We start from the raw sequence: 15,219 nt of genomic DNA, 5'->3' as shown, positions 1-15,219 counted from the left end.
GTTGTGAGCCACCATGGGGTTGCTGGGAATTGAACTCAGGACCTCTGGAAGAGTGGCCAGTGTTCTTAACCTCTGAGCCATCTCTCCAGACCACTTTTGTGAGGTTTAAGAGCTAAAGGAGATGGTGTTCTTCAGGGGGGCTAGTGGGATGGGAGAGAACAGGCAGACCTTTGAGTTCCATCAGACTTGGGATTTGGTGCTGTGTTCTAGGGCTGCCCATCCCAGCAGTTTGCACTCCTCCTCTGGGTGGGGTGGGGAGCCTGGTCCTTCAGGCAGAATGCCGATTTGTTGGTATTTAAGAAACTGGAGGCCGGGCGGTGGTGGCACACACCTTTAATCCCAGCACTTGGGAGGCAGAGGCAGGTGGATCTCTGTGAGTTTGAGACCAGCCTGGTCTACAAGAGCTAGTTCCAGGACAGGCTCCAAAACCACAGAGAAACCCTGTCTCGAAAAAGCAAAAAAAGAAAGAAAGAAAAGAAAAAAAAAAGAAACTGGAGGATTAAATGGGTTACAGGCTTCCCTGTCTAGGGCCTCATCCTCTGATGGCTGGAAGCCTATCAAGGGCTCTTAAATTGATAATCACATCTGGGTACTTCAGTCCCTCCCTGTGCAGCCCAGCAGTATTGCAAAACCACAGAGAGGGAGAGAGAGGGGTCAGGATGGGAAGGCTATGCTGGCATCAATCTGCAGATCAGATTCCTGGGAATTAAACCGAGGACCCACTTTCGGTGTTGCCACCAGCTGACCTTGAACATGTTGTTTCAGCCCAGGATTGTTGGTTTTCTTCGCTCACAAACCAGGACATCACCTGTCCTGGTTATGACATGGGCAAGTTAAAAGATATCCCTCCCTCCGCCCCGCATACACACAAAATCGCTGAAGGAGGGTTGGGAATGGAGAGAGTCTTGAAATTGAGCAAAGTGAATAGTATTCAGGGGGTGGAGACAAGAACATCAAAAGTTTAAGGTCATCCTTAGCTACATAGTAAGTTTGAGACTACTCTGATTTACACAAGACCCTTTTTTTTTAAGGATAGTAAGGAAATAAGTTAAAGGAAAACTAAGAGAATGCATTGAAACAAATGTGCCATCCAGTAGAGTTGCCCTAACAACAACCTAGGTATGGGGTCTGTACTGAGGAAGAATGACCTTGAGGCACAGTCTCAGCTTCCTGTGGTTGATCAGTCGTGAAGGTCTGACCAAAGCAAGGAAGAACAAATTCAATAAAACCCCTCCAAGAAAAATTTTTTTTAAAAAAAGGGCCCTCAGAATGGAGAGACACTGATATAAACGGGCCAGGAGCTGGGCACACAATTCAGTCAGTAAGGCATGGGGATCATGAGTTTGGATTCCCAGACTTCACTTGAAAAGCCAGGAGTATGGGGGCACATATGTTACCTATGGCAGGAAAACAGAGACAAGTAGACCCCTGATGCTCATTGGCCAACCCGTCTAACCAGATCCAGCTCAGACCCAAGAGACTGCTAGGACATAGGTTAGGCCCCTCCTTCTCATGTGGAGATCGCCCTCCCCCTGCGTCCTCCCGCCTCCTTCCTCTCTCCTCCCTCTTTCAGTGTCGAGTTCCTCCCTCCCTCCCGCGCCACAGTCCCTCACCAGCCTCCTCCTCCTTCCCTGCCTAAGTCCCTCCCCATCCTCCACCGTCTTCCAGTCCCTCTCCCTGCTCTTTCTTCCCGCCTCCCTCCTCCCTCCTCCTGCTCCTCCCCGCCCCGGGGTCCCGTGCCGCCCGCGCAGTCTTCTCTCCTCCCGGACGGCGTTGCCGAGCGGGGCGACCATGGAGGCGGCGGCGGCGCGGAGGCGACAGCTCCCGGGAGCCGCGGGCGGCCCCGGCGCCACGTTTGTGCAGGCCAGGTGCGCGCGAAACGGGGACGGGAAGGCGGCGCGGGGCCCCAGAGTTTGAGAGACCTCACCAGGTCAGGGGAACCGCAGGGACCAGCTGCTCCGAGGTCACCCCGGCTCGCTCTACTAAGCCCCCGCGCCACTTCCAAGTTTGCGGAAGCCTCCAGATCTGGGCAGATTGTTGACTCTGCTCTTACTCTCTGAGTCAGGAGGCTCGGGGGCCCAGGAAAGTGAGCCGATAACCGGGGACAGCGGGCCGTGGCTTGCTCCCCGTGTTTGGGGTTTATCCAGCTGGGCGGGGCAGAGCCAGTCAAAACCCGCCCTTGGATATTTCCCTCCAGTCTGCCTCCCTCCACCCGCTCTACTGATCAGATCATAAGCATTCCCGCTTGCCACCCGTGTTGATTAAGCACTTGTCATGAAAGTCGGAGCCCTCGCAGGTGACAGCCAATCTTGGAGGGCTTTCTGGAGGAGTTGAGCAGTACAGGTCTCTGCAGAGAATACTTAAGGCATGTTAGGCCGGGCATGGTGGCTATGTCTTTAATCCCACACGCAGGAGGTAGAGGCAGGTTAGTCGGTAGTGTCTTATACTATGCAGGAAGCTCTGGGTTCAATCCCCAGCACCGTAGAAACTGGACACGGCAGCCAGTGGAGGAATGTGAGGAAAGGCTAGGGAGTGTGCTGGTGCTGGGCAAGTCACCGCTGTAAGAGAAAATGACGGGGCTGGACTGACTTCGAAGCTCCCTGAGTGCCCCAGAGTTGGACGAAAAGGCCCTAGAGGAGGTACAGAATCTGGATGAGAACAGTCCTGAAGGGAGGCTGCTCATTTCTTGAGCAGTAGGCCCCTTACTTACCTCAGACTAAATGACCCATTAAAAAACGTCTACCCCGTCCCACAGGTACCAAAGAGCCATGAAGGGTTTTGCGCACGCACGTGCTCCACGTGCATTTTAGGAAGTTCCTGGTGTGATTAGGGATGGTGGGAGAAGTTTCCAAGGCTTGGCTGAGGTTTCTCTTGCATTGATCCTGAAGAGTGTGGGGACTCTTTGCTTTTTGACCTGGAAGCCAATTTTCAGAGCCGGTGAAGTCTCGTGCCTGGTAATATTTCTCCCTGGTGGTCATCCTATATGATTTCCTTGGCTTAGTAACACAGTAGCCATCTTAGTTTGTGTATCTATCATGTTTGCACTGGGACAGGCTTGTCTGTAGGCTCGTTGTTGAGCAACACGTCACTTGATGGTCCATTTATTCCTCTAAATATTACTTCATCATCTCGTCTGATGAGAAAATTAGCCCAGAGCAGGCTAAGGAGCCTGATCAGATTGAGGCTCAGACTGTTTTACGGACCAGAAACAGTCCACAAGTTCCGCAGGCATTTCGTAAGCACCTCTAGTATGCCCTTTGTTGCCTGCCGCACTAAGGAGATCAAAATGATCCTCCACATTTGGGGCTGTCACAGCTGTTTGCTGCATGTTATCCCTGGATTAATCTAAACCTTGGAAGTCAGTATACAGCATTCACAATATTTAAGTTGTCTTTTGTTTTCTGTTGTTTTGAGATAGGGTCTTTATTATGTAGCCTTGGCTGATCTGGAACTCACTCTATAGACCAGGCTGTCCTGGAACTCACAGAGATCCACCTGCCTCTGCCTCCTGAGTGCTGGGATTAATGGTCTGCACCACCACATCTGGCTCTTGGTTAGCTTTCTTTTCCTCCTTGCTATTGTTTGTCTGCATTTCCTCATTTCTCATCCAATGTCTCAGTCTCGTCACGTCTGGTATTTCATCGTCTTTTACAAACAGCCCAGAGTCAAACCCAGAGTGGGTCTCTTTCTATTCCCCCGTCACAGTTCTGTTTACTTCTCCAGACGAGCCCTCTTTCCTGCCATCCAGGGTTGCAGATGCTGCTGGGTGATACTGGCTTCCCTGCTGTCATGGTGTCAGTTTCCCCATGTGGGAAACAGGAAGCTGTGGAGCCAAGGCTGGGCTTGTTCCAGCTTACCCGGCATTGAGCTTTCCCTACTGTCCTCGGTTCTGCCCACTGTTGCTTCTCATGGGGACCTAGGACTAGCGTAGCCTGGGGGGCTTAGCCTGGTAAGTCTGGAATCAGGAACTTGGGACAAGCTTGAGATCACTCATCCTTGGGACAGGAGCTTGGGTGTTGAGGGGAGATCCCCTTACCCTGTATGATCTACCGTCACTGCCAGAGCCCCAACAGAAGAAAACCGTTTAGATGTTAACTAATCTTGTTTAGTTTTTGCTGTGAGGGAAGGCTTTTATTAGGGTGAGGAAAAGCACACATACACAACACACACACACACACACACACACCTGCAGAACAGAGCAGGGATCCTGAAAATCCATGTCTATCAGCCTTGATTCCCAAGCTGGTATCTTCCCTGGCTACCTGTTCTCCCCATTTGCCCTGCTAAGCTAGGCTACACTAATGAGGATCCCAGCAGTTTATGAAAGTCAGCACTGACAGAGGACCGCCTTCCTGACGCTGCTCAGCTCATCTGTGCCCGCAGGGGAGGGATATGAAACAGGCCATGGTGATGGTTTTTAGTCAGCCTGAGCCAGGGACAGAGGTGACAACTCTGGAGGTTGGGATCTGTGTCACCTCAATCCTGGTCTGGCCACACACAGAGGATAATGAGGCTCCCCCATCATCTCAGAAGTTAGTAGTGTCTTGTCTCTGGGTGGGAACATGCTGTAAGAGGACTCAGACTCTAAGGAGGAGGTTGGAGAGTTTGGGGAACCTTACTGCTCTCCTCTTTTGGGCTGTTGATATTACTCTGTGGGTTAAGGTACCCACTAAGCCTGAAGACCTGAGTTTGATCCCAGGACCCACATGGTAGAAAGAGAGCAGCCTTGAAACAGTCTTTTTTTTTTCTTTTCTTTCTTTCTTTTTTTTTTTTTTTTAAAAAAAACACAGTCTTTTAACCTCCACATGCATGGCATGGCATGTGTGCATGCTCACACATACACACAAATAAATAGCTATTTGAATTTAATTTATTTATTTATTTATTATTTTTTGTGATAGGGTTTCTCTGTGTAACCCTGGCTGTCCTGGAACTCACTCTTTTGACCAGGCTGGCTTCAAACTCAGAGATTCAACTGGCTCCCCATCCCACTGCCTCCCCACTGCTGTCCTGCCTCCAGCCCCAGTGCTGGGATTAAAGTTATATACCACCACAGCCAGGCTATTTAGTTTTTTTTCTTTTAAACTCTCCCCTCCTGAGGGCCTAGATGGAAGAACACAACCCCAGCCCCATGCTGCCGTGACTGGCCTGAGTTAGTGAGGAAATGCTTGCTCCCTATAGGGCCTAGTGTGCGTTGGGAAAGGCTTTCTCAGAGACGCCCTCCGATAGTAAGTGGCGATGCCCTTGAACTTAAGGGACCAATTGCTTTGTGAGAGGGTCGGGCTCTGGAGATGTGTTGTTTGGTGGTCCCTCTCCCCCCGTGTTTCTTACACCACAATGTACCTGCTGATTTCTTTCTCAGGCTCTCGTGTGGACTGGTAAGGAAAGTAATATTCAGTAATAGCAGCCCAGGTACCTCTACACAGTTGGGGAGACAATGTGGAGGGATGCTGTCATGGACCAGTCACCATGGATAACTGTGGAATGCAGTTTAAAATACAAACCCTGAGCCAACCGTGGTGACACAAGCCTTTAATCCCATCACTCAGGGAGCAGAGGCAGGCAGATCTCTGAGTTTGAGGCTAACCCGGTCTACATAGCAAGTTCTAGGACAGCCAGGGCTACACAGGGAAACCCTGAGTCGCAAAAACATAAATAAATAAATTCAGGCCTAATTTATTTAGACTCCAGTCCTGGGGCAAGAAACTTAGGCTGTTGGATGCTCTTCCACCCACTTACAAAATGAGGGTAACATTCAGATCTGAGTTTCTGTAAGAATGAAAGGAATCAAGCGAGTGGATATGGATGTTATGAATACATAACAAATAAATAAATGAGCTCACACACGCAGATAGCTACTCATGGTTCCCGGGGGATGGTGGGTGCTTTGAGAAGGTGGTCTGCAGCTCTCCATCATCATGCTTGATAATTTTCATTCATCTTTCATGGTTTGCTTTGTTTTATTTCCCCATGATTTTATAATGGAAGCTTCACGGTTACTTTACCCATGGGTCAGTTTCTTCCTGAGTCACAGGGTCGTTAGGACACCGAAATCCACTGTCCTCTTGAACAGACTCCGGGTTTCCTTTCCCTTGATGACATGTATGTCCTGCCTTCAAGTGCCTAGACCTCTTTGTCTTTCCCTTGGGTTGATGGCAAAGGGGGAAGAGAGAGGGCTGAGTCTGGTCTTGTTCCCGCCAGGCATGGCTCTGGGAAGGCTGAGGAGACAGACCACACGGCTCCCTTCCACTTTGACCTCTGGTTCTACTTCACACTGCAGAACTGGGTTCTGGACTTTGGCCGCCCCATTGCCATGGTAAGTGTGAGGCTGAATCCTGTGAGTGTTGAGGGAACTTAATGTGATCTCAGTTTGCCAAGTGACCTTACGGACATCACTTAGGGAGAACCCAGAGGCTCTTACATTCTGTAGTTGTGTGACTGGTCAGTCACGTCAGTGAGAGAGCCTGGGTGGGTCCCAATAGTCATCCCCTGAGGTAGAACAAAGCTGCCACCCTCCTTCGCTGGGATAGTCTGGAGGTGAAGCCACCAACTGAATTTGCATATTGTAACTGACCAAAAATAAAATCACTTCCAAGTAGAGAGAGTAAGATGTAGAAATCCCAAAATAAGGAAGTGTTGGATTTCCTGAGGGCTGGGGCGTACCCTTCCACTCCTTTTTGTGTTTATGGAAACGTATATAGAAATTCCTTTTTTTTTCTAACCGAAAGGAGATTTTGTTTTATACCTTCTATTCTGCACCATGATTGTTTTACATTAGAATATATCTCTATAGCAGCGGTTCTCAACCTGGAGGTTGCGACCCCTTTGGCAAACCTCTATCTTCAAAAATATATACATTACGATTCATAACAGCAAAATTACGGTTATGAAGTACCAGTGAAAACAATTTTATGGTTGGGGTCACTATAACACGAGGACCTGTATTGAAGGGCATTAGGAAGGTTGAGAACCTCTAGAGCAATACATACACACTGCTGTTTCTGTTAATGGCAACTTAGCCTTCCATGTATTATAATGTCCTGTTTGAGCTGCATGGTAAGACCCTGTCACAAGACAAAAGAAACCTAACTGCTAAACATTTCCAGCAGAGTGACAGGTTACAAAGCTAACATAGCCTTCCTCCATACCAGCTACAGACAGACTGGGAAATCAGGGAGACAGTCCCATTCATGGGAGCCTGAGAAATAAAGCAAAATCCCTGAAAGAAACCTAATCATGGAAGTGAGAGACCTACACGGTGAAAAGTGCAGGCTCCAGCCTGCTCTCCCAGTTCAGCAGAATCAAAAAGATGTCAATAGGATAACATATTTTTGGTTTAAAAAAGACTAAAGGAAAAAGAACCTTTTTCAAATTAGAAAAGATTTTAGATGTGTTTTGTCCTAAGATAAAAGATTAAATAAAATATAAAACAGTAAAAAACATTACCATTATGTAGAGGGCCTAAGACACTCCCTGGGCATCTGTGTATCAAATAGGAATGGAAACAGTCCATTTGCTGTCTTCGGGACTTTGTTTCTCTCTCTGGCAGTCCTTTGGGCCTCGGGCTTCCAAGAGAACACAGGAAGAGCTCAGTGTCTGTGAGGGGGGCTGGTGTCCTGCCGCCTGCAGGTCTTTCTGTTAAGCTCATGCCCTCTTCCGTAGTTGGTGTTCCCACTCCAGTGGTTTCCCCTCAACAAGCCGAGTGTCGGGGACTACTTCCACATGGCCTACAATGTCATCACGCCCTTCCTTCTGCTCAAGGTACAGACTGGCCTGTCTCCTTCCCCTCCTCTCTGGTGACACAGACACACACACAGACACATGCACACACACTCTTCATGAGCTGGTGAGCTGGCTTAGGGTGCTTGCTGCCAAGCCCGACAGCCCCTGTGTTCTCTTGGAACACCCCTAGAGGGACTTTCTATCCCACTTTTCTGAGGGAAGGGAGGCAGAGGTTTTCATACATTGTAATGGAGTTGGGGACATGCCGTGGACCTCATTCTGAACCCCAGCTCATCGAGCGGTCCCCCCGCACGCTGCCGCGGTCTATAATCTACGTCAGTATCATCACCTTCATCATGGGAGCCAGCATCCACCTGGTGGGCGACTCCGTCAACCACCGCCTGCTCTTCAGTGGGTACCAGCACCACCTGTCCGTCAGAGAGAACCCCATCATCAAGAATCTCAAGCCAGAGACGCTGGTGAGGCTGCCCCCACACCCCCTCTACCAAGGCTGCCCTACTAGGTGTCTGTACTTGGAGACTAAAGAGGCTCCCCAGCCAGTCATCATGTCTCCTGTAGCCCAGCCTGACCACAAATTCTATAAGTAGCCAAGGATGACCTTGATCTCCTGATCCTCTGGCCTCTGCCTCCTGGAGTGCTAGAATCACAAGCATTCAGCTACCTGAGGAAACTGTTGCCTACCCAAAAGAGTGTGTTCCTAGGCTGTAAAGGGAAACAGTTCTGTCTAGATGTGGGCACATGTTCGAAACCTTAGACTCAGGAGGGAAAGAGAAAGAGGATTGCTACAAGTTCAAGACCAGCCCAATTTGTACAGTGATACTATCTCAAAAACAAAACAAAAAGGAAGGAAGGAAAGTGGTACAGCAGGGACTGGCTCCCCGTGGCCCCTCTGGTACCCTAGGGAGGGAATGAGAATGGTGTGTGGGAGGTGGTGTTGGTTTCAGGTCTCAGCTCCCTCACTCTGCGCCCCTGTGTTTTCTCAGATTGACTCCTTTGAGCTGCTGTACTACTATGATGAGTACCTGGGCCATTCCATGTGGTGAGTGAGGGGCTGATGGGTCTATGTGCCATCCAGGGCTCAGGCACCAGGAGATACTGGACAAGGCTCCCGGCCCCCAGGCCTCTGTACTGAGTGGAGCATCTAAAATGGAATTCTCTTCTCAGCGAAAGCGCTCTGAGTGGGACCCCTGGTCAGGGTGACTCAGTTACTTTCTATTGGCCCAAACGGGACTTCCTATTGCCTCCTCCCTACCCGAAGTTTCCACAGTAGCCACTAGAGGGCAGCAAGCAGGTGTTTGTCCACCTTAGCCATGTCTGGGCGTGGGGTTTGGGAGGGAGCCTTGATAAGCACACTAGAATATAGACTAGATGGTTACCAGCGGGATGCAGGAGACAGATGGGGATATAGGAAGTGGAGAAGAGCCAGTAGGACCTGGTTTGGGTGGCACAATTTGTGTTTCCCGTTTCAGAACTCTCAGGAGGGAAAATCCTCACCACCACCACCCATTGCTACTCTCAGGAAAGTCTCAGAAATATGGGGTCAGAATCAGAGACTCAGAGCTCAAATAAGGGTTTCTCTGCCACCCATCACCTTACACTGAATAAACGGAAGCCAGAGGGAAGAGATGAGGACAGCTGTCAGCTGGGAGGTGATGGGCTAGCTCCGCGCCTAGACGCCTCATCCGGACTGAGGTGCTTCCCTCAGCACATGCCCCACACTGGTGTCTGTGGGGCTGTCTGAGGTTGTGGAGGTGATCCTTCAGGCTCGGAGGACGCTAGGGGACCTCTGCACAGGCCTCTTCCCATTGGAAGCTGAGAAAGAAGGAGGGAGGTGGAACAGGCCTGGGAATTCAGGAGAGGGTGAGGGAGTGGGCTGAGTATAGAAGAGTGTGGGTGTCACATGACAGAAGAGGGTTGTGTGTGCCCGAGAGCATGAGCCTCTGTGTGTGTGTGTGTGCTGGAAGCAGAAAGGGAGCCTCTGTGTGGGCAGGAGAGAGGCCATACTCTTGGATAAGGTGGATACTGTTGGCTGGGTGTGAGTGAAGGGCCCCACAGAGCTCCTTGGGATCTCCCAGAACTCTGTTCTCTCCGACCTCAGCCCTGCTGGGTGCCCCATTTCCAGACTAGTGTTGTACTCGACCTGCTGGGATCTAAGGCACATGGGTTCAAGACAGAACCCCACATCCCCTCATATCCATGTGGAATGAAGGGCAGGGTGGGTACCAGGTTCAGAGCAGGAAACCAGGCACGGTGTGTTTGCCACGGCGCCCACACCCTTCACCTTCGTACTTTAACCCAAGGAGCCCAGGTCCCTTCTTTGCACCAGCCTCACCTTTTGGCTCTGTTCCTCCGACCTGGACTCCCAGGGCAGGAAAGGCTGAATGTAGAGGAGTGTGTGTGGCCCGTGCCAAGGGTTTTATAGACCATGAGGTGACATCCTGTGTGGCAATGCAAGGGACCAGTGGAAAGATGATGGGCCACGCCCTGGTCAGGCCATTAAAGCTGTTGCCTCTCTGTCACAGGTACATCCCCTTCTTCCTCATCCTCTTCATGTACTTCAGTGGCTGTTTTACTACCTCCAAGACTCAGAGCTACATGCCAGGGCCTGCCCTGCTCCTGGTGGGGCCCAGTGGCCTGTACTACTGGTGAGTGGACATTGACACTTGGGGTGGGACAAAGGGCACAGACACTGGATGAGCCACCATGATAAGATCCACAGACAAACAGCATTGGGTGTGACCACCCTCTTCTGTTATCTTAGCACTTGGGAGGTGGAGGCAGGAGGATCAGGAGTCAAAGGTTAGCATTGGCTACATAATGAGTTTGAGGCCTGCTAGTCTACATGGATCCTATCTTAAAATAAAAATCACAGGCCTGCAGTGTGACCCCAGGTAAGACTTGCCATGCCTAGGCCTCTGCTCCCTCCTGGGTTGAGTGAGGCCTGTACCTTGTAGCGGCTTCTCTGAAATCAGATGCTCAGCACTAAGTAGACAGTGAGAGACAGGAGGCCATCCACCATGCCCTACCTCCCAGCACGTCCGCACCACCTTGAGGTCAGGTGTCTACCACTAGCTTCATGCCTTGTGAATCCTCCTGAGCCTCAGTTTACCTCTCTGAAATGGAAGTCACACCTGCCTGTCCTCCTCTCGGGAGATGTTAGGATCCAGTGGGGAGAGAACACGGCAGTGACAAGATGACAAGGACAGACCAGGGAGACAGTCTCAGCCTAGCCCTGCCTCTCCCGGGGACCCTTCCGCACTCTAGACTCCCCTCTCAGACCTCAGCCAGACCCTTATCTCCCCATCATTTCTTCCTTTGAGACAGGTCTTTCTCTCACTTACACCCAAAGGGCTGTGGGATTAGAGGAAGGACCCAGAACAACTGAGCCCTCCTGGGATGGGAAGCCCCTCTCCTTGGGCCAGCTCTAGCCATTTCCAGGGCCTGTCTAGCCTGCAAGAGGGCCCTCTAGGGCTAACCTATGTTCTCCCTGAGGATAGGACTAGGGATAGTGGTATCTATACCAGGGAGAAAGACTTGGCCTGGGAATGTTTGTTGTCACAGTCTTACCTTGATATGTCTGTGCAACAGTGTGGAGTGACAACAGTGCACCATCCACTGAACAATGTGCTTTCCCAGCTAACAGATGCACACAGCCCTTGTGGGACACCTTGAGAAGTGAGGCTGTTGACGCTTCCCTCATAAAAGACAAAGTGGCCTTGATGTTGTCTTTCAAAGTTGTCACTTGATGTCCCCAAGGTGCCAGGCCAATAGGTTGCAGAGCTGGAGTTCCTTATGCCCTGCAGTGGTGCATGCCTTTAATTCCAGCACTCAGGAGGCAGAGGCAGGCGGATCTCTGTGAGTTCGAGGCCAGCCTGGTCTGCAAGAACTAGTTCCAGGACAGCTAGGACTCTTACTCAGAGAAACCCTGTCTTGAAATGACGATGGCCCAGCCTCCAAGGGGACAGTAATGACAATAGCCTCCATGTACTGGGATGGCATCCCCAAACTCAGATGCCTCCAGAAGTGAAGCAGGTAGCTGATGAGGCCCCAGGAAGTGTGGGAACTGAGGCCATGTACGCCTCAGTACATCCTGTCGCTCCTCCAGAGCCGGTTTTGGTCATGTGGAAGTGTCCTATGTGCTGAAATGCTAGAAACCAAAGCCAGGGGCCTTCTGATTCTCAGTGTGTAGGCTTGGAACTTGCTGTGTGGTAACCAGAGACCCTCTTGCCTCTGCCTTCTGGGTGCCGCATAAACATGTGAGCCACCACACCCAGCTGACTATTATTAATATTACTATTATTATTATTATCATCATCATTTTGAAACAGTCTATGTAGCCTTGGCTGTCCTGTAACTCACTATGTAGACCATGCTGGCCTCAAACTCACAAACATCTGCCTGCCTCTGCCTCCCTAGTGCTAGGATTAAAGACATGTGCCACCATGGCCTGACTGTCCAGTAGAGTATTATTAAACCACTTAAAGCCAAAGTAGTACGATGCCTCCAGGCTGTGGTTTAGACTGTCCTGGCACATTGGGTCCTCTCACTAGGAGAGCCATTCTGATTGCCTGGGAGGACAACCTAGCACTTGGTCCAGAGGGAGAACAAGCAGGATGCTGTTGCTCTGGCGCCCACCTCACCTCCATGCCTGTCCTCTTTCTCCAGGTACCTGGTCACCGAGGGTCAGATCTTCATTCTCTTCATCTTCACCTTCTTCGCCATGCTGGCTCTCGTCTTCCACCAGAAGCGTAGGCGCCTCTTCCTAGACAGCAACGGCCTCTTCCTCTTCTATTCCTTTGCCCTCACCCTCTCCCTGGTGGCGCTGTGGGTTGCCTGGCTGTGGAATGACCCTGTCCTCCGAAAGAAGTACCCTGGTGTCATCTATGTCCCTGAGCCCTGGGCCTTCTACACGCTCCACGTCAGCAGTCAGCACTGAGGCTGCCTGGGAGCAACAGGCCATGGATATTTGTACATGGGTGCACATGTGCATCATGGGAATGCGGGCTGTGCCCTGTGCCCTGTGCACAGGGATTGGCAGAGTGCACTGTTGAGAGACTCAGCTGCCTTGGTCAGGGTCTTTTTTTTGTTTTTTGCTTTGGACTTAAGATGGAATTTAGTTTGGGGAAGTATATGAAGGCCAAGATCCTGGCCCCTGCCCTCCCTGTATTACACCACTATTAGAGGTGCCTGAGGAACACTCCTATCTCCCAGGACCAGGCTGGCCTTCCGGTGGCCATGCAGGTGAGGTCTGGGCGGGGTAGAAGCAGAAGACTCTGCCACCTACCCAGAAGCTGGCTAGCCCTGAAGCCACCTGCCCTTGGACCCTAGCTTTCTACGTCAGTGTCTAGGCCACAGCTTCTGTTCTTTGAACAGAGCATTTCCATCTCTGGGCCTCACTTGTTCTAGAGGGCCCTGTGGTCCCCAAGTGGCTCCATGGACTGGGGGTTACTGATTCTGCTAGTGCAGCCTCAGCACGGAAGAGTGGTTCTGTCTGTTACTGTGTCCTCACCCTCAGCCTAGTGGGGCACATTCCTCCCATTCTTGTCCAGCCTCAGACCCCACTCACATACTGCTGAGAACCCAGTCTCCAGGCAGCCAGAGGCCCAGCTCCAGGTCACTTAGCCACTGAACTCTGGAAACCGGCCTGGGTTTTGAACTACATGGAAGGCAGAGTTCTCAAAGCCTAGTTTTATAGATTCCGAGACCCGTTGTAAGGGTCTGGGACATGACAAATCTGTCTTCGAGACATCGCATCTCAACCTGAATCCCTCACCACCTGCCTGGTACCTTTGTTCCCAGCATGGCAGTTCCTGCCTCACCCTAGCCCATCTCCTCCCAGGCCTCAGATACAGAGCTCCATGGCACAAGATACCACCACCTCCTTTGGCAGCCAGCACTGGCCTGTGCTGGGAGTCTTGGGGACACTCCTCCTGTGCATCCTTTCCTTTTGCTCTCAGGGAACACTGAGCCTCAGATTCTTCTATTTTGTTGTGATCCTTCTACAGGCTAGACCATGCTGGGTCGGTCCTTCTACAGGCTAGACTGTGCTGGGTGGGTCCTTCTACAGGCTAGACCATGCTGGGTGATGAGAGGGCTGAATAAAGGCTGATGTGGAGCTCAGCCTGGCTGGTGGCTCTTTTACCTTCGGGAGTATGGTGGGGAGGCAGGAGGGAGTTCTGGAATAAGGAGGGAGACTGGTTGGTCTGGGGCCTAAGCTATACGGTATGAGGCTTTCTCTCAGTAGGCCTTGAGGACCCTCTCACCCCTACCCTCATCTGCCTACCACCTAGAGCAGTGGTTCTCAACCTGTGGGTTGCGACCATTAGAAAACTCATAATTCTGATGGTCTTAGGAACTGAGAAACCACTTTGCAAATTACAGTTATCAAGTAGCAACAAAAATAATCCTATGGTTGGGGGTTACCACAACATGAAGAACTGTGTTAAAGAGTCACAGCTTTAGGAAGGGTGAGAATCACTCAGAGTGTGGGTAAGAAGGATGGCTTCCCAGTCAGTACGGTATTCCTCAGAGGAGCCTAGGCGGTGAGGGGAAGTAGAGCATCCCATGCCTATCACTGGGGTTGTCTCACCAGTCATCCCCTGTGCTGGGAGGCAGCCTCAGGCAGGCTGACTGTGCTCTTGGAAGCCAAAGTTCTCAGGCTGGCCACACCTCCCCAGAGACATAGGTAATGTTACTGGAAGACAGAGTGGGGAACATGGCTCCACCCACAGTCTGTCATCTCTGCCCCAGCTGACCAGCACATTCCTTACCAACCTCCAGGATGCTGCCATTTCAGGACTGTAGTAGGATGCCAATTGTTTGTTCTTGGCTGTTCAGCCCCGAAATAACCACACAGAAATCATATTATTTGCAATACTGTTTGGCCAATAGCTTAAGCGCATTTCTATCTAATTCATATCTTAAATTAATTCATCTCTATTAATCTGTGTATCACCACAAGGCTGTGGCTTACTAGGTAAAGTTCCGGTGTCTGTCTCCAGTGAGGCTACATGGCTTCTCACTGGCTCTGCCTTCTTTCTCCTAGTATTCAGTTTAGTTTTCCCCACCTAGCTCTGTTCTGCCCTGCTCTGCTATACGCTCAAAGCAGTTTCTTTATTAACCAGTGGTAATCACAGCATGCAGAGGGGAATCCCACATCACCTTCCCTTTTCTGTTTAAATAAAAAGGAAGATTTTAAATTTAATATAGTAAAATTGCATATAACAAAACAGGTATCAAACAAGAATTAACAGTTACAATATTTATATCTACTTTATCTTTTATCATAATTAAGAAAAACTATAACTATCTATTCTTCAACTCCATTAAAGATTCCTGAAGGATATAATATTACCTAAGTGAACAAAAAGTGCATTGTAAGCAACTTCCAAAACTCTAGAATTGACAAAGACATCTTGCCTGGACAGTCATCCAAAGTTCTTCTGTAACGTTGGAGCATACATTTTTCAGCCTGCT

At 50.4% G+C, this 15,219-nt stretch overlaps 1 protein-coding gene across 1 annotated transcript; it reads left to right on the top strand.

Moving 5' to 3' along the window:
- The first annotated feature begins 1,698 nt into the window (after positions 1–1,698).
- Positions 1,699–13,863, top strand: Cln6 (CLN6 transmembrane ER protein). The gene is made up of 7 exons (XM_041679592.1): positions 1,699–1,868; positions 6,202–6,316; positions 7,663–7,761; positions 8,013–8,201; positions 8,727–8,782; positions 10,266–10,388; positions 12,409–13,863. Exons 1-7 carry the CDS (start codon positions 1,792–1,794, stop codon positions 12,677–12,679), a joined length of 930 nt encoding a protein of 309 aa, XP_041535526.1. The 5' UTR covers positions 1,699–1,791; the 3' UTR covers positions 12,680–13,863.
- The last annotated feature ends 1,356 nt before the right edge of the window (positions 13,864–15,219 follow it).

This window comes from Microtus oregoni, unplaced genomic scaffold, assembly GCF_018167655.1.
Source record: "Microtus oregoni isolate MIOR12 unplaced genomic scaffold, Mior012 000032F_ref0000030, whole genome shotgun sequence".
NCBI lineage: Eukaryota > Metazoa > Chordata > Mammalia > Rodentia > Cricetidae > Microtus > Microtus oregoni.
Note: the sequence above shows the minus strand (reverse complement) of the source record. Positions and strands in the feature narration are given on the sequence as shown.